At 35.4% G+C, this 18,842-nt stretch overlaps 2 protein-coding genes across 4 annotated transcripts; both read left to right on the forward strand.

Moving 5' to 3' along the window:
• The first annotated feature begins 1,337 nt into the window (after positions 1-1,337).
• On the forward strand, positions 1,338-7,568 carry LOC107595813 (UPF3A regulator of nonsense mediated mRNA decay). 3 transcript variants are annotated; one of them, XM_016286361.1, is made up of 11 exons: positions 1,338-2,020; positions 2,761-2,867; positions 2,961-3,067; positions 3,222-3,320; positions 3,474-3,584; positions 4,010-4,065; positions 4,140-4,298; positions 4,643-4,776; positions 5,453-5,741; positions 6,045-6,122; positions 7,173-7,568. In XM_016286361.1, the coding sequence occupies exons 1-11, from the start codon at positions 1,880-1,882 to the stop codon at positions 7,335-7,337; spliced, it is 1,446 nt and encodes a 481-aa protein (XP_016141847.1). In that variant the 5' UTR covers positions 1,338-1,879; the 3' UTR covers positions 7,338-7,568. The 3 variants fall into 3 exon arrangements, with proteins under 3 accessions (XP_016141847.1, XP_016141848.1, XP_016141849.1); XM_016286362.1 differs by having other exon boundaries at positions 1,474-2,020; positions 5,456-5,741; XM_016286363.1 differs by lacking the exon at positions 6,045-6,122 and having other exon boundaries at positions 1,474-2,020.
• Positions 7,569-8,542: 974 nt separating this feature from the next.
• Positions 8,543-15,477, forward strand: LOC107595819 (P2Y purinoceptor 8-like). Its single transcript, XM_016286374.1, has 4 exons — positions 8,543-9,051; positions 9,224-9,245; positions 9,710-9,819; positions 13,943-15,477. The coding sequence occupies exon 4, from the start codon at positions 13,957-13,959 to the stop codon at positions 14,989-14,991; it is 1,035 nt and encodes a 344-aa protein (XP_016141860.1). The 5' UTR covers positions 8,543-9,051; positions 9,224-9,245; positions 9,710-9,819; positions 13,943-13,956; the 3' UTR covers positions 14,992-15,477.
• The last annotated feature ends 3,365 nt before the right edge of the window (positions 15,478-18,842 follow it).

An 18,842-nucleotide genomic window follows, 5' to 3' on the forward strand; every position in this document is an offset into this window, starting at 1 on the left:
TAGGCCTATACATCTATATGGTAACACTATACAATAAGATTTTGTTAATGTTAGCTAATGTATTAACTAACATGAGCATACAATGAACAACACATTTATTATAGTATTTATTCATCTTTGTTAATAATGAAAATACAGTTGTTCGTGTAGTTCACAGTGCATTAACTAATGTTAACAAACACAACTATTGATTTTAATAATGCATTAGTAAATGTTAACATTTACATTAATAAATGCTGCAGAAGTATTGTTCATTCTTAGTTCATGTTAACAACACTAGTTAACTAATGCTAACTAATGAACCTTATTGTGAAGTGTTACCATTTATATAAATGTATGTATACAATAAAGCCACAATATTAACTACAGTGAACAAAATTATAAACACAACATTTTGTTTTTGCCCCCATCTTTCATGAGCTGAACTCAAAGATCTAAGACTTTTTTTATGTACACAAAAGGCCTATTTCTCTCAAATATTGTTCACAAATCTGTCTAAAATGATAATGCACCAATAGGAGGTTTCCGGCTGACAGCAAAAATGTATTTTGCCTATGTCACAATATGAGGTACATCCGGCCCTGTAGATGATACTGATTTTTGTTGCCAAATTGGTTTGGAACAGTTGTTGAATAAACAATTAAACTGAACTATTATGCTTGTCTATCTGCTTGACTGACAGTTTTATTGATCACTGAGAGAGCAATGACTTGTTATTATGTTGGTTCAATATAAAAATGACGTTTTTAAAAATGAGCTTGGATGTAGTAAACTACTTTTGCCATGTTGCTGTAGCTTAGCTTGCTACATTTCACAGGGCTGTAGCTTTAGTGTACTGAAGCTTCATTTAATGAAAAGTACTGTTAGCTTAGCTCACTACATTTAGCTTGCCCAACACTGGACAGACACATTTAGATAAATAAATGGGTGGATAGTACTTTAGCAGAAAGATGGACAGATTCTTTTGCAGATAAATAAACGGCTGTCTACTTTTGTAGACAGGTCATATTTTTAATGATAAAGTATATATATATGTATGCAGATGATAGATAAATTAGCAGATAAATAAATGAATGGACATATGCATGCTTTTCATACAAATGTATATTTAAATAAATATAGGTCTTGCTGTGGATTGATACTTCTGGTAGACAGATGCACAGACACATTTGTTTTGATTAATAAATGAGTGGATTTATGAGTGGAGTAGTTTCGCTGATGGATGGATATATTTGTGTAGACGAACGGATAGGCTACTTTTGCAGATAAATAAACAGTCGGATCTACTTTTGTAGATAGACAGGGTAGGACTACATTTTTGACAATAAAAATAGATAGGTTATAGCTGTATAGATGGGTTTATACTTATTAGATGATTTGTGCTTTCGCAGACGCAGATAAATAAGGGAATGGAAACAGAATATAGATACAGATTGTGGTCTCGTGTTTCTTGCAGTTCCTAGTCGTTGTGACTATAACGGGCGCTCCGTGAGTCAGCCCAGCAGCCCGGACGTATGGAGCACAGTCAGCACCGGCAGCCCGTTCGGTCCAGACCGACCATGCGTTCAGCCGAGCTGCACTGACACTGACAGCGATTCCGAGGACGACAGCGCGGCACCCGGCACTAAACGATGACAGTCATGGTCGTCGTTGTTATACCCCTCCACCTTGCTGAAAGGAAGAGATCTGTTTTACTCTAAATATATAATGCCCAAATAACCATATTCTGTTTAACTTTAAAATTTGTTTAAACTAAATTCAGCGAAACATATTTTGACATGACAAGAGAATAAACACTAACGTGCAAGCCTCGCGGTATTTGAGTGAATTCCCGCGAGAGTTTGCGGATTTCGGAGAGCGAAGAGGGCGAAATGGAGATATGAGGTCTGAAAAGGAGCAGAGGACAGGAAGCAGGGAGAGAGGCAGCGTCGAGATCCAGTTCAGGGACTGTCAGAGGGAGCAGGACAACGTCGCGGTGAACCCGAAGCACAAGGAGGAGAAAAAGGAGACCTTCAGCAAGGTAAGTGGCGCAGTTGTTTGGTAGGTTGGGAGAGTGTGATGATGATGATGGGAGGGAACGGGATTCAGCACCATAGACAGCGAAAACGCAGGACAGCCGTCGAAACGAAGATCCCAGTGGCATCAATCACGTCAAACACAAATGCACTCGTACACAAATACCCCTTTTGGATGGATTTAATAGTCTAGGCGTTGAATATTTAGATCTTTTAGAAAAGTGCACAGTCAATGAGAGAGACATTTGAAAATTAACATTTGTAATATTTATATATAGCCAATGTGTGTGTGTGTGTGTGTAACATTTACTCACACTACCGTATGACTTACATTTTGGAACACATGGAAAATTAAAATAATGTACTGTTCTTTACCATGCATTTGCAATTAATGGGGACTAGATTTTTTTATCATTAAAAATGACACTAAAGCACGATAACTTATTCTATTTGATTCATGCACAGGAACTATGTACTCCTCAATAAAATTAGACTGTAATTAATTACATGTTCACAGCCCCTCCTCATCATTAATATTTCAGCTTTTATTTTGTACTGTATATTAGTCAGGCCTCTTTTTGGCTCTTGTGCAATGTTGTGCTCACATCATATATGTACGATTTTTGTCATTGCCATTTTATTTCTAATATTTGCAACTATAATTTTGTAATTGTGGGTGCTGATCTTGCTTTTGATGTAGATTTTTTTAGTACAATTTTCTTTATACATGCTTCTTTTTATATAGGTTGTCATACGCCGACTGCCACCCAGTTTATCAAAAGACCAGCTCGAGGAGCATCTGAGTCCTCTTCCATCTTTTGACTATTTTGAGTTCTTCCCCGCTGATCAGAGGTCTATTTGGTTTGTGTATATGAATATAATGTGATCAGAAGCACTGTCAGCGTTTGATACATGTGCGTGTCTTTATATATTTATTCTCCCCAGCTTATACCCACATCTCTTTTCAAGAGCATACATCAACTTCAAAAACCCAGAGGATATCATTATTTTCAGAGATCGCTTTGATGGCTATGTATTCATTGATAATAAAGGTAATTAATTGCCCTCTTTTTACTGTTTATTCACCCTCAATCTAGTTATAACTATAATAGTGGTAATATAAATGGCTTTTATTTAGTTTAATATATAACAGGTCCATAACATATTTGTTTAATATACTATTTGTTGTATATTTTTTTAATGTAGGCCAAGAGTATCCAGCTGTTGTAGAATTTGCTCCATTTCAGAAAGTTTCAAAGAAAAAGTTAAAGAAGAAAGATGCTAAAGCAGGAACTATTGAAGAAGGTATTTACCATTTTTAATTTATAAAACATTATTAATATTATTTATACATTTCAAGTATTCATAAAAAGTGACTTTACTGAGTAAAGTATATACTGCAAAAAGCCAATAAATTTGTTAAACACTTTATCTCTATTTAAAATCTTCCTAAATCAGACCCAGAATACAGGCGATTTCTGGAAAATTACTCTTGTGATGAGGAGAAATCAATGGCCAATCCAGAAACACTATTGGGAGAGATTGAAGCTAAAACCCGAGAACTCATAGGTACTGTTTTGGAAATCGTTTAGCACTGTTAGCCTTTTTGTAGATACATATATGTCCAGGACATATATTTACATGACAAGTATTATGTCTAGGATATACAAGTATTACGAAGCTGGTCTTAGTTCATTTTGATGAGAACACTTTTTGATGTTGAGAAATGCTCTTCTAGTATACTGGCAGTACTGGTCGGATAATTTGTAATGGGCTGCTATGGGTTTATTGGAATAGAGGATATTAATGGATGATTAAAAATATGTCTGTGGTGAACATTACTTGAATTAGAACATAACAGGTGTTCTCATTTTTTGTTTTACAACATAAATTAAACACAATCATTCCTCAAAAAAAATCACTGTCCAAGTCTCTACCAGTTTTCAAAGCTGTTAACTGAGCGCTGTTTTCCCTCCATGTGACTTTATTTGTAGCCAAAAGGACAACACCCTTGCTGGAATACATTAAAAACAAGAAATTAGAGAAACAGGTAAGAGCACCATCTGAATGCATGTTATACACTGTGGTTTTGTACTGTATATACATGATCCTTTTCAATTCTAGAGAATAAGAGAGGAGAAAAGAGAGGAGAGGCGAAGGAGGGAACTGGAAAAGAAGCGACAGAGGGAAGAGGAGAAGAGGAAGCGCAGAGAAGAGGAGAGACGAAAGCGGAAGGAGGCTGAAAAGCAGAAGAAGCTTTCTGAAAAGGAGATAAAGATCAAGGTATGACTTAAAACCATATCACATCTTGAAGATGACTGTGTCACAGACTTTTTAGTTATTTTGGTCTTAGTTTCATTGTGATTAATTTAGTCAGCACAGGTTTTTGTCATTATAGCCCTGTATTTAAGTTGCTCTATTTTCACTTCACTTCTATTTTCACATTGCCTACTCGTATTTGGATTTATCTACCTTTGCGTTTGTCAAATAAACCTTGTTTTACTTTAGTCTTTGAACTTCTTCATCATTTTTAGACCTCAAGCGTGACAGACTGTTTTTCAGCTGTGGTTATCAGTACTGTACTCAAAACCAGTCATTACATGAGATCTGCATATTGACTCCTTTAGCTTTTGAAGAAGTGTGATCGAGACGATGACATGGACTCAGACAGACTGAAAGATAAAGCAGACAGTGGAGAGATAGAGAAGAACAGATGGGAAAAGCCAGCAGGACACACTAAGTCAAAGGATTCCAAGGATAAGTAAGAGCTACCTAAAACTTGCCGCTACTTGCCATAAAAGATACAGTGGAGTTTAAAAAGCTACTGTAATTCAAATTTGGAAATAAACAAAAATTTTTAAGTTGGCACAAAATGGAAATGATGTTTTCTGAATGCATCTTAATGATATTATTGTGTAAGATTCATCCATGCATATGTTGGAAGTATTTTCTTTTTTTGACCTCGAAATCAAAAATCAAAATACGATCTTAATCAAAGTCTCGATCTTCCGGTGAAACAACAGACTTCTCTCTTAAACCCCACCCCTTTCTTACAGTCGACTGCAAGCTCGCATTCAGATCTTCCTCCATCCAATTAACAAAATCGATAGATTGAACCAAGTTAAGGATTTTGACAAATGTGAAACTAAAGAAGTTATGTCTTAAAATGAAGAAGAATTTTACAATTCTGCTGTTTCTAGGCCAATAATCAATTCAATTTTTGTCGTTGATCATGTGAACTCTTTGTATAGATGGTAAGATGTTCTTTCCTCCATTGAGGCACATGTTCTTTAGATCATTCTCAAATCACATTGGATAACACGATCATCAGATTGTGACGATTTTTCATATTTAGTTACTTTTGGACCCCACTGTATATACAATTATTTATAAAGTCATATTGAAGTGGTTGATTTTATTAAGTGGGCTCTCCGTAGTAGGAGTCAAATTGAGAGTGACAAGGAGCAGCGGGAAGGTCACGGCCGTCGCCAGAGGGACAAAGAGCATCGCGGCAGAGATGAGGAGCGCAAACGACAGAGGCATCACTACGAGTTTGACAAGTTTATGCGACGCAAGGAGGAGACCAAATGGGGTAAAGGCTACTGCCAGGACAGAGCCAAGAAAGACCAACATCATGGCTATTCTTACTGCCCAGAGACTGGAGACAAACTGGGAAAAGAGGAACGAGAGGACATGGGCAGCAGGAAAGAACGGATTCGCAATAAGGTAAATAAATGCCAACAGAGTAGCGATATCTCAACCACAGTCCATTTGCAGCTCTGGTTCTGGTATTATGTACAGTTATTGTCATCAGTCAGTTTGTCCGGTCTGTGTAGCAGATGAATCCACTAATGCATTCAATATTTACACATCTGTAGTTCATATATACATCATTATGTCTGTGGGAAATACAATACGAATCTGCCTCCCTCACGGGGCTTTCAATGCAGCCTACACTGATGTGTTGAGGTAGTTAGCTGTAATTTGGCTGTTGGCAATATTATTGACGGAAGACAACGTGTCTCTCAGTCTGTGTTAGTGCATCAGGAGAAAAGGACTTCCCAGTCTGAGGGGCCAGACCAGATAGGAGGGGCTCAGCCAGCAAAGGTACAGCTAGTTTTTGAGCCTTTCTACCCACGGGAGGGGATGCTACACATGCTGTATACTGAGAGGCCCCGCACCTTACAGTGCCAGGCGTACTTGCTGACAGCAGAATGTTGCTAATGCTGTAATGGCACAGATGAGGAGTGGTTCCCAATAGAAGAAGCTTATACAACTGAAAACTACGGCTCTGTTCCAAAACGTAGTGAGTTGCCTGCATGGGCAGCATGTTAAGGCATCGTATGCATCTTGCCCCCAGTGTAGAGGTGGTGTGGGGGGATTCATTTAAAATGGCAGATGAGGAATGTCCATTAGAAATATAGTTAAAAATGTATAAATGAGATGCAACGACTCATTTAAACCTAGAAATAAACAAAAATTAAGGATTTTTAAAATCAAATAAAAATATAACACTATAATCGCCAAACTCTACTGAAATGAGAGGAGAGTCTCCTTTGCTTTTTTCCACGAGGAGCACTATTTGTGTGAGTTGCTGCCTATGTAAAGCATGTAGGATGTTGTCTTAAAAGACTGCTCCCTATGTAGACAGTAAATAGCATTTCACTTGGTTTTGGAACAGATCCTACATGTATACAGAAGAATACATATGATCTTCACATTGAAATGCTTACATGCTGGATTCTGTTTATACATTTTAGTAAGTAGTCATTTAGCAGATGATTTTGTCCAAAGTGACTTACAATACACTTATTTTCAGAAGTGATGATAGCAACAGTAGTCCGGTTACTAGCCCTGAGCTTTAGCCATTATGTGTCACCCCCATCATCACCAAATCGAAACTGTTAAATTGCAAAGAAGGGCATAACAGATACAATGCAGTATAATGTTTTTGTTATGGACTAAATGGATTTTGAGGGGCTGTCAATGGCTGGTTGTCTGAAGTAAAGTAAATGTGATTCAGATGGGGAAGGAAATTGATTATATGCATGAATAGCACTTTCTTGACTAACCTGTCATGAGAAAAATCTGTGTTTGTGGTATGAAATATGAGTGTATTGCTTTTGTCTTTTGTGTCTTACTCATTTCACGGCACAGGACCGACCAGCAATGCAGCTGTACCAACCTGGTGCTAGAAACCGCAAGCGAATGGGCTCTGGGAACAAGACGTTTGACTTCCCACCAATCTCTCCCGAACACGGAGGAGAACACTGCTACAAGACGGTCATTGGTGCAGGCTCAGAGAAGAGTGCTGACGAGTAAAAAAAAAAAAAACACGACAGGAAGAAGTCTATTTTTAGAAGCAAGGGTCATGCCAGAATAGAAAGAACACTCGAGATCAACCTTGTTTTCTGTCTTGTTTAGTCAATGTGTGAGTATAGTACATTGAATTCCCTACTTAATATTTTACACACAAAGTCAACAGTGTCATAAATTTAAAATGATCGGCTTCTGTATGCTTATCAAGGATTCACACCACTTTATTGAGAAAAATACCTCAGATCAGATTTATATGCCTTTTGTAGTACAAGGAATGGATTCCGTTAAACAAAAGAATAGATATATATATAGAGAGAGATTTTACTGAAGAAAAGCAGTATGTGTTGTGAAATCTGTATTTTAAATATAAGTAATATGGGATGGGGAACAGAGACATATTTTTTCTTTAGGAATATAAAAATGCTACATTGTATTAATGAAACATTTAAGCATGTACCTCTTAATTTTACACTTTCACACTGTAATGCCTTTGAATGATGCTTCTATTGTCCCTGATGTATAGACATTGTGGCTTTTCTGTATTAACAAATACATCTCACAACAGGATATAGCAACTTTCAGAGCATCGTTTTACCTGCGGGCCAAAAAGAACAAAATAAATTGTCAAAATCGTCTTCTGTTAGGTCCGATAACATGTTTTGTGATATTTCTAACCAATGTGCATGTTTTTGAGAAATTGCAGTCATTCAGTAGTGGGAGGCTACATGGGGTCACATGCCTTACCTTTGATTTGCACTTAAAGATCCCGTCTGTTATTAAATAAGCCTACAAAAATACACGTTTTTAGAATTATTGTTGAGTCCAAAAAAAAAGAAAAGAAAAAAAGAGTGAACTCTGTAGAATACTTTAAAAATGTGATACTGTATTTGATGGATTGACCATTTGTGTACAATAAAGATATATGATTATATAAAGTATTATTTGAATGTTATTATTATTATTTTACTTTAAACATTTAAATTCATAACTTAAATTTGGACTTTTACACTATGATTAAAACTTAACAACGTATAGCTTTTAAAAAACAAACAAACAAACAAAAAACCAAAAGAATTTGGTCAAATTAAATTAACAGAATTAATTATATAAAATTACAAAATTCTATAATTCAGTATTTTTTAAGGTCATTAAATATGGGCATATTTCCGAAGATAAAAGACCAAATTTCACCATAATTACAAATCAAATTAAATAATACAAAAGAATACTTTTTCTTAAGGCTGGATTTCTTGAGATTTATTGCTTTTGCTTGCAAAACAGCTCAGCAGCTGAAGTCTGCTCTTTGTGAGTCAACTCTAAAGCAGAATCAGTTTGCACTGAAAAGATAGACATTAATATAATTTGCAGTTTCTCATACTACACCTTTAGTTCCCACACTTTCAGACTGAGAAAACAAGTCATAATGTCTTCCTGTGTCTTTCGCGGCATGACTTTTTACCTCCAATTTTACTTCTTAGTCTTGTTTTTTTTTCATACCTATCACCACTGCTTTTCTAGTTCTCAGTGAAGGAGTATTGATGGAAGATGTGATAAATGCATCCTGTACTGAAATGTCCTGTCACTAATGGCAGTCATCTTTAGTCAAATAGCAGTTCCCCTTACTCCAAAATAAAATGTTTATTTTAATGTGTTGTCTAATGCATCAATTACAACGTAAAAGTTGAGCTCACAAAGCAAACAGGAAACAAGATCACAGGTATGACGCTGATAAAACCCCCTGCATGAGTTTCTGCATTACAGTTTCCTTTTTTGTTTTTGAAAAAAATCAATGAATTAAAAACTTTTTCTTTCTTTCTTTGTTTCTTTCTATTTATATATATATATATATATGTATATATATATATATATATCCACATGGGACTTTACAGGCCTGACGAAAGAAACACTGAGGTTTGTATTAACGCATCTGTAAGTTCATTACTAAAAATTTGGTGTATTTGGTGTTGGGTGGGACCCCTCAAGAGTATTCGTGCTTGGCGTGGGGAAAGGTGTGTGCCTTTATTTTACAGGTTTATGTGGTGTATTGCCTTAACCACATCCTCCCACATCAATTTCACTTTAGGAGGTGTTTAAAAAATCTAATCCAATAAAACATTAAAAGTCACACATCATTAATGAGAAAGAGAAACTGTGTTCAACCAGCATGACATTAGAGGAACTTCCTCTGTGGATACTGTAAATTTAGTTTTGTTTGCGAATATCACTGAACTGATGGATTAATGTTATAACTTTGATGATGAAACTATGTAATCTTCTTATAAATGTTATACATTTCTGATATTTTGGAAACATGGAATATGTTGTTTCACTTCACATATGTGTAACTCTAAGCTTACTATATTCTGATCGAAAAGAGTAGTTAGGTGGTGTACTTCCTCTCATCAAGAAGTTTCCTGCGTCTAACAGTCATGCCAGATTAACTGCCATCAACACACGAGGGAAGAAGTCGCACATGCTTCTTGAGGTACGTACACAAGCCTGAAATTGATTTTTAAAAATATGTATTTCCTAAATCTGTGCAGATATACTTAACACTTTTGAGTTGCTGTGATAATCCCAGGGATTTTTACGTAGTTTTCCTTGAAATATTATTGCAAATTCAGATTTTAATGAAAAATTGACATTTTGTACATGTGCTCTGCTATTAGTTAGAACAGATGAATTATTACCTGAATGTTTTGCTGCTCTTGTTGAGGTAGAACTGTGTGATCGTTCACTGAACGGATGATCTGATACAATTTCAGTCCATTATTACTCCAGATTTAAAGTATTTTGAACGTTCCAACTAAATCTCCCATTGATACAAAGGACAACAAATGTAACATTTAAAATATAGTAACACTGACAACATTTTTCCATGTTAGACTCAATTATAAATTCACTGATCACATACTATCAACCTCATTTCACAACAGAGAGCTCTTTCTAGTTTGATTACTAGCAGATGAGTCATGATGGTGTAACACTTCATGAGTGATGAGAAAGTACTGTGAGATTGCAAATAGATTTACTCTGTGCCAGTATTATGTTTTCATCACTGTAAAACAGGAAACAATAGGCCTAGTTGTGAGGAACTATTATCTAGCAATGGTTTTATATGGTGGTTTTAAATTCCTAAAACTGTTTTAAATGAATATAATTTAGATGAATTCTGTCCTTCAAACTAAAAGGTTTTTGTATGTTACTTTTTACATTCCTTCAGTTTTATGAATTTGTTTTTGATAACTGTTTTACTGTTTAAATTCTGCTGACAAGCTTAAAAGAGGCGATTTCATAAGCAGGTTCCATTGTGAAAACTTGATAGAAGGTCCCATTATTGGGGCAATATGTGTTTAATGAATTTTGGCAATAACTGTGAAAATGTTCAAGCCTTTTTTGTAGCCGAGATGGTTTGTGGTTTTATGGAAACTGACTTTCCAAAAAAAAAAAAAAACATACCCTGAGAACATTTAAATCGTGCAAGTGTGGCAGCGAGCCGTGGCTCTGCATGTAGGTTGTTATCTTCACATAGGCATGGTTTCACTGAAAATAAAACACATGTTAAAAAAATCATGCAACGCTTTGTGTGATAATAGGTTAGTAGGTTACAAGTTTTGCCATTTTGAATTAGGCAGATGCCAAATTCAAAATAACATGCAGTATATTCAGGTACACTATACATCAGTTTGTACTGATGTGAGTTTAGTAATATTAATGTGTTCTCCACCAGTTGTGCTACAGGAGCCCTTGCACAAAACTTGCACTTAAAACTTGCTTATGGCTTAATGACAGAAACACCCATATAAAAATATTTGTGAAGGATGGAATTGATGGACTTCAAGGACAGTGTGTAGCTAATATTTAGTGGGAAAATCAAATAGCCATTGAAAAAATGATAAACAATGGCAAAAAATTCTGTGGATAATGAACAATGGTTTAGCTAAAGGGGTATTTTTTAAACATTTACTCACTATTACGTTGTTCTAAAGCTGTATGACTTTCTTTCTTCTGTAGATACATTGAAAGTCAACAGTGTCCAATATTGTCTGGACCCCAGCAGGCTTCAAAATATCTTCCTTAGTGCTCTGAAGAAGAGCAAAAAACATACTGTACAGGGTTTAAACAACATAAGATGAATAAATGATGACTGAATTGAATTGGGGGTTAAACTGGCCCTTTAAGGCAAGGCGCCACAGGTGAATATAGGATAAAAACATTGACTAATTGATATCACCATTTCCTCAGTCTACATTAAGAATTGCAAAAAAAAAAGTTTGTGTTACAAGTTTTCTGAAATGTTATATTTAAATATGCAAATGAGGCATGATCTAATTAAATATGTGCTTCTTTGCATAAACTGACAGAACAAAAATATGAATTTTTGTTTCATTTTGTTCAGTCAAAGATTTTTACAGAGGAGATTTTAGATATCTCTTTTCATCAAAAAAACACTACTTTTAAGGGAAAAAAGTATAAAATCATGAATATAATAAAAGCCTTTAGAATATTGCTATTTAATAACTTGTAAAACTGTAAAAACCTTCAGAATATGGATATTAATAAAAATTTTAAGTTTGGTGTAAGTGATACTTAAGTGGAGATTTTTGACTGACTGAAAAAAAAACTAATTTTCAGAACAAACAGCCTTTAAAAATATATTGTAATTGAAATCTACAGGCTCAAATTGATCAAGTACATTAAAAGCAACACTTAAAAGTGTATTTTGGATGTTTTCTTACCACTAGTTTAAAACAACACTTTATGAAAAGGCAAAAAAAAAAAAAAATCTCAAAATAGTGCTTTTGCTTGTACACTCAAAAAATGTATTTACTACACTTACTTAATTTAATTGAAGAAAGTTTTTACACACAATTTAATTTAGTTCAAAATAAATTTGTTTAGTTGGGTCAACACAATTTAGTTGGCTTAGGTCATATATATATATATATATATATTATTATTATTATTACTGACTGAGTGCCCACAGCCTAAGGCAACACTCTTCTGCGTAATGTTAACCACAAAATTCAAAAACATTACATAAACTCCTCTAGATATCCAACACAGCTGAACATTAACTGAAAAACACAAAATAATACTTAATCCCTAAATGTACTCTCCTAATGCAGTCCTAATGCTGGAAACTACAGATCCACTGCCCATTAAGTTATGTCAACAAATATTACTCATGTAGTAGACACAGAGTGAACACAATAAAATTTAATTGTTACAGAATGTACTAAAGCTCATTTAAATTATTAAACTGAACAAGTGGCTATTTTTGTTTGTTTGTTTGTTTTTTTTTGTATGTAGAGTCTTGGCGCTGTCTACTTTAGGTCGCACAAAATTCAAGAAATTATAAAGCAGAAAATAAATGACTCATGAGCGTAGGGTTGACTTTTAAACAGAGCTGGGGACACATTTTAGACTAACTAAACTTTAAATATTCAGTTTGAGTATGCATAAAGCTGCTGTACCCATAAGTTGGCATCATGACCTCAAAAAAGGCGTATTAAGTTTACGAATGTCTTTTAAAGAAACAAGGGCACTGTTTCAGAAAACATTATTTTACGTAAAGCATTTGAAACTACAGCCCACCTCTACAATTTCAATCTGTGCAAGTAAGCTGCACTAAATCTGTAATGACTAACAAATCTGATGCTGGCACACGCTGTGGCATTAAAATAATTTTTCACTTCCTTTTGAAAAACACGAAAAAAGTCCCTTGCTTGAGACTCTGCTTGTGAATCATTTCGGTCAACATTTCTGAAACAGCTCTGAGACTTAAGTTAGGCAGTGATTTGTTGGTTATATGTGCCATCTGCATTTTGCGTACCTGCTGAAGTAGCATGTTTGGAAAGCCTATAACCTGGCCTCACACTTCCTGTTCACAGAAGTGCACCCCAGTGTATGTGATGGTTTTAAGTAGCATGGTTTTTATAGTGTTATATCTCATGTCTTTCTTGTGTGACTGCAGGGAGAAGTCTTTTCAGTATAACCTTACAATGTCACAGGCATCTTAAAAATAGATGCTAAAATAAAATAAAATATTAAATTATTGTATTTATAATAAATAAATAAAATTATAAATTAAAAGTGCTATGTAAATTATAATAAAATAATGTTAATATTATTAACATTAATATTCAATTATTTATACAAAATATTTGTATAAATAAAATGATAATTTATATATAAATTCTAAAACAAAAAATACATTGTATGGGTCAAAATTATTGATTTTTCTTTTATGCCAAAAATCATTAGGATATTAAGTAAAGATCATGTTCCATGAAGATATTTTGTACATTTCATATTGTAAATATATTAAAACTTCATTTTTGATTAGTAATATGTATTGCTAAGAACTTCATTTGGACAACTTTAAAGGCGATTTTCTCAATATTTAGATTTTTTTGCACCCTCAGATTCCAGATTTTCAAATAGTTGTATCTCAGCCAAATATTGTCCTATCTTAACAAACCATACGTCAATGGAAAGCTTATTTCTGTATAAATCTCGAAGTACATTTCGAGAAATTGACCCTTATGACTGGTTTTGTGGTCCACAGTCACAGATCACATAGTAATCTCTGTCTCTTCAAACAGGTGGAAAAACAACCATGAATGTCTCAAAAACGGACGAAATCAAAATGGACAATGCCACCTTGGCCCTGTTTGACAACAAATTGGCAAGTGATATTGTGTCAGCCATCTATTTCATCGTGACCCTTGCCAACCTGAGCGGTAACGGCATCTCTCTGTTTCTGTTACTGATGCGCACCTCTCCGAAAACCCCCTCCATCATCTTCATGATCAACCTCACCCTGACTGACTTGATACTGGGCACTGTGCTCCCCTTTCAGATTGCCTACCAAATGCAGGGTTACAACTGGACTTTGGGTACGGGCATGTGCAATGTACTGATGGTGGTTTTCTACAGCAACATGTACTGCTCCATTTTATCCATGACTGCCATCAGCGCCGACCGCTACGTGGGGATTGTGAAACCGATGCGCTTCAGAGAGATGAGGAAGAGGAAAACATATGCAATTGTTGCCTGTATATTCATATGGCTGCTAGTCCTTGTGATTCTGAGCCCGCTGCAAAAAACAGACTTGACATATTTTGTAAAGGAGCGCAATATCACCACATGTTTTGACGTGTTGAGGAAGGACATGCTCCCGAGCACTGCTCACTGGGCAGGCTTCATTTTTGGCATGTTCATCATCCTCTTCCTCTGTCCGTTCATCATAACAGTGTTTTGCTACATTAACATCATCTGTGTCCTGGTCAGAAAAACCAATAGTCAACAGAAAGGCCGTGCTGTGCGGTTGGCGTGCATCGTTCTGTTTGTGTACATCTTTTGTTTTGCTCCCAATAATATATTACTATTGGCCCACGCAATCATAAGGCTGTACTATGACCAATCTCTCTATATCTACTATAAACTCTCCCTGTCTCTTAGCTGCATTAATAGTTGCATAGATCCATTTATTTATTATTTTGCATCGAAAGAGTTTCGTCGGAAGCTAAGGCAAATGCTGAGGTGGCATACTCTCAGCACAGGAGAGATGCAAATGATTGAGGGTCGTAGAGAAAGCTTTTTCTCTGGACGTACAACAGGCAATGCAAATGAGGACTGTGACAATTTTTAACATTTCTTTTTGTTGTTTTTAATATTTTTCGTTTCTGCTATTTTTATTTTGAGAAGATATTAGGGGGATTGTCAGAATCAGCGGCCATATGAGCACTGTTAAATGAGTCAGAGCACAAGTGCTAACAACCACGGCTTTGACACAATTCATAGTGCTTATAATAATATAATGCAAACTCATAGGAAGGACCACTTCCCACAGATAGTTTTCTTGTTATCGTTTTGTAGCGTTTAGCTTTTGTTCCGTTTTGATTTCCTGGCTGAGCAACTGAGTACAAGCATGCTGCTCACATGCATTCAGGGCGCGTGATGTTGTGTATCTTGTTTTAGGTTTTTTTGGTATCATACACCCAAGTTCCTTCTCACCGAAACTTTGACATATTTTTTGTACATTGATGTGTGGTTAGCAGCAACTTCAGTAATTTCTGATCTGACTGAAAAACTACAAAGATTTATTGTGGCAGCTATTTTAGATGTATTGCTAATCTATAAATTATTTTATACTATGAAATTACTTATACTGTTTATAATGTGCCTGTATTATTACAATCTTATTCATTGTTACATGTTTATTTTTATTATTTTTTTTTATTGTTGGGCATTATTTTTCTTATACAAAGTTATATAGGGGCATTTATTTTGTCATGTTAAATTTAATAAACACATCTAAACAAATTGATTTTGTAATTATTGTCATTCTAAGATTAAATATTACATATGGACTATTCAACAAAAGCATACAAGCAACTAACAGGCAACAACTATAAGGCAAATTGTTCTGAGAACCTCGACCACAGACATGTCACAGCAAGGTCAAGATTTTTTTCAGTTCCTATGAAACTGAGAACTATGGCATGTCAAGCGAAGTACTGCGCATGTACTGAACAAATGGAACTTTTAAAAAGTAAAACACAATCAGTGCAAGACCTCAGTGGAAATAAAATAGCTTCCAGGAAATGAATATAAGTGGTCTCAGACCGATGTGAAGTATACAATTGAATTCTAAAGAACATGCCCAGTGCAATGCACAAAAAGGAAATAAAGAAGTTTGCAAATGCAACTTCAAAGTGTGCTACGACAGGTGATGTTATGGTTCAAGTGAGAGAGAGAGAAAAAGAGAGCATTTGTATAGCAGATGCATTTATCATATACATTATATACATATATATATATATACTATATTATATTAAATATGGATGTTTGCTATGCATCTCATAGGGCCATAATATGACTTAATAATAGGATGACCATGTCCTGAACGGGATTTATAAATTGCCCAAAATGTTTGAGTTTTGAATTTGTTTTCCTATTGCCAGCCTCTCTAAAGTCCTCATGTGTATTTGCATTGCTTTGACTGTTGTCTGTGATCCCACCTTCTCTCAACTGACGTACAATGCCTGCATACTATTGGTCAAACTACTTTTCAGTCATTATCGCCATCAAGTATAAAAACTATAGGAAAACAAAGCCAAAACCCAAATATTTTAGCCAATTTAGAAATCCCAGCCAGGGAAAAGAGGATTTATGATCACCCTATAAATATTAAAAGAGTTGGTGCAATTTTAGTGGGAAGCTGTATCATATCAATGAATATGATACAATAGTCACTGGGGAATACCCATTTGTATTTTAAAGGGGTCCTATTATGCTTTTTCACTTTTTAAATTTTAGTCAGTGTGTAGTGTGTATGTTTGGGCATAAAAAATATCTAGGAAGTTACAAATCTCAAAGTCCACTCCAAAGGGAGATATTTCGTTTTTAAAAAAAAATCCCTTTTCAAGAACTACAACGAACGGCTCGTTTGGACTACAGCGTTGGTTTCCGGGCTTTGTGATATCACAAAGCGGCCCATTAGAATATCATTAAAAATAATTCCCGCCTACAGAAATTCAAATGGTTGGGGGGTGGGGAGGGGTGAGGTTGTATGGGATTACATCTCTGCCGCAAAAGTGCGTTTTGCACGCGCACGAACTGAGTTTTGAGGAGAAAACGTTTGTCTCGCAAAAAAGAAAGTATTTTGAGCGCACGAAAATCAATTTTGTATTTAAAATACGTTTTTGGATGTGTGCAGACCTTCTCTTTTGCGCGTGCAACGTTTCACTAGCTTGCTCACCTGTAGTGTTGGGTCGTTCTTGAACGATTCATTCTTTTTGAACGAATTTTTAATGTGACTCGGGAAGAACGAGTCGTCTCGGGGAGCGATTCGTTCAGTCGTGCATGCGCAACATCATATAGGTTCTGTACTGGAATTAGTCAAGTAGTTCACCTGTTTTGAGTCTTCGGGTTTTTCGAGTCGTTCCTTCATCACGTGACAGCCCCATACGCTTTAACCAATGCAGTCTGAGCCGGAAAGAGAATTGATTAGTTCATCTCTCGAGTCTTCGGGTTTTTCGAGTAGATCATTCATCACGTGACAGACCCTTAAGCTTACCCTATGCAGACTGAGCCGGAAAGAGACTTAATAATAATAACCAACTCTTTATTACCTTTGTTACAACATTCAGTGTTATGGAAAATAACCATCATGACAGAAATTCACACATTTAGAAACTGTAAGAAGTAAAAAGCTACAATTTGAGACCAGAAACGCATCACGTAACTGTAAGAGTAAATAATAATTATAATAATGATGATAATAATAATAATAATTACGCACCCGTTTGTAAGGAAGCTTGTAAATTAACTAATTTCTCTATCCAATGCTGTCATGTCACGTGACAAAAGAACGAACAATTTGAAAGACTCAAGAGATGAACTAATCAATTGTTAATCAGAATGTGCTGCGTGGAAAAAAATCTGTCTTTATTAAAAACTGCTTTGACAAAGGTGTAATTTTTGTTTTAGATTTGTTAAAAAAGTGGATATCTCACCTGTCACGAATTCGGTTCATGGACTTCCGTTTATTCACCACCAAATGTCACACTTTCCATTACATTGACTCTCGCACTACACAAACTGTTGCATAGCACCCCGGACTACATTTCCCATCATTCTTTGCACAATTTGCACACTGCCCTGATTGCACTCATTGCACACAGCTGTTTCTAATTACCTCATTCACTATATAACACCCACTCTAACCACATTTCTCTGCTGAGTCTTGTTTAGCCTGTACCCCTTTCCGAGTCTCTGTGTTTTCCTTGTTTTGCCTTGCCTGTTTTTGCGGTTTCTGATCTTTGCCTGTTTTCTTGGATTTCTCCCTCTCGTCTCGCCCCTTTGATTCTGTCTGCTGATCGGTGACCTACGCTAGCCCTAGGACTATTCTTGTGTTTTGCCTGCCATATACCTGTTTGCCATTGTTTTGACCCTGCCTGTGTTCTAAGTCTCTTTAATAAAGCCTGCAGATGGATCCACACGACTCACGTCTCATCAGCCCCGTTACATCACCTAGTGTATGAATGGGTTATTAATTCTATTTCAACTAAACTGTTGCATTTGGTTAGGGATTGTTACAGATCTTCAAAATGTGAAATGCCAAAAATTTGTATTGAAGGTCTGGAGCTTTCTAATGTTAAATGTAACAATTTCTGGATTAGAAAAATCCTTATAAAATGCTTTAGGATGACATCTAAACTTCTTAATAAGTGGAAAATAAATGACCCTTTTCTTTCTACTATTAAAATATGGGCCGGTATTAACAAGTTTCTATTACCTAACAAGATGAAAGAACTTTACTATAAAATTCTTCATATGTTCTATCCCTGTAATTATTTACTCTCAATTTAAATTGGACGTCTCTTCACAATGCACATTCTGTAATTCTAATTTGGAAACAATACCACACTTATTTTTTGAATGTGAGTATGCAAAGGATTTTTGGAAAGAAATATCTTGGCTTGTTTTCTCAGCTTA

This window comes from Sinocyclocheilus grahami, unplaced genomic scaffold, assembly GCF_001515645.1.
Source record: "Sinocyclocheilus grahami isolate Dianchi unplaced genomic scaffold, SAMN03320097.WGS_v1.1 scaffold209.1, whole genome shotgun sequence".
NCBI classification, from domain to species: Eukaryota; Metazoa; Chordata; class Actinopteri; order Cypriniformes; family Cyprinidae; genus Sinocyclocheilus; species Sinocyclocheilus grahami.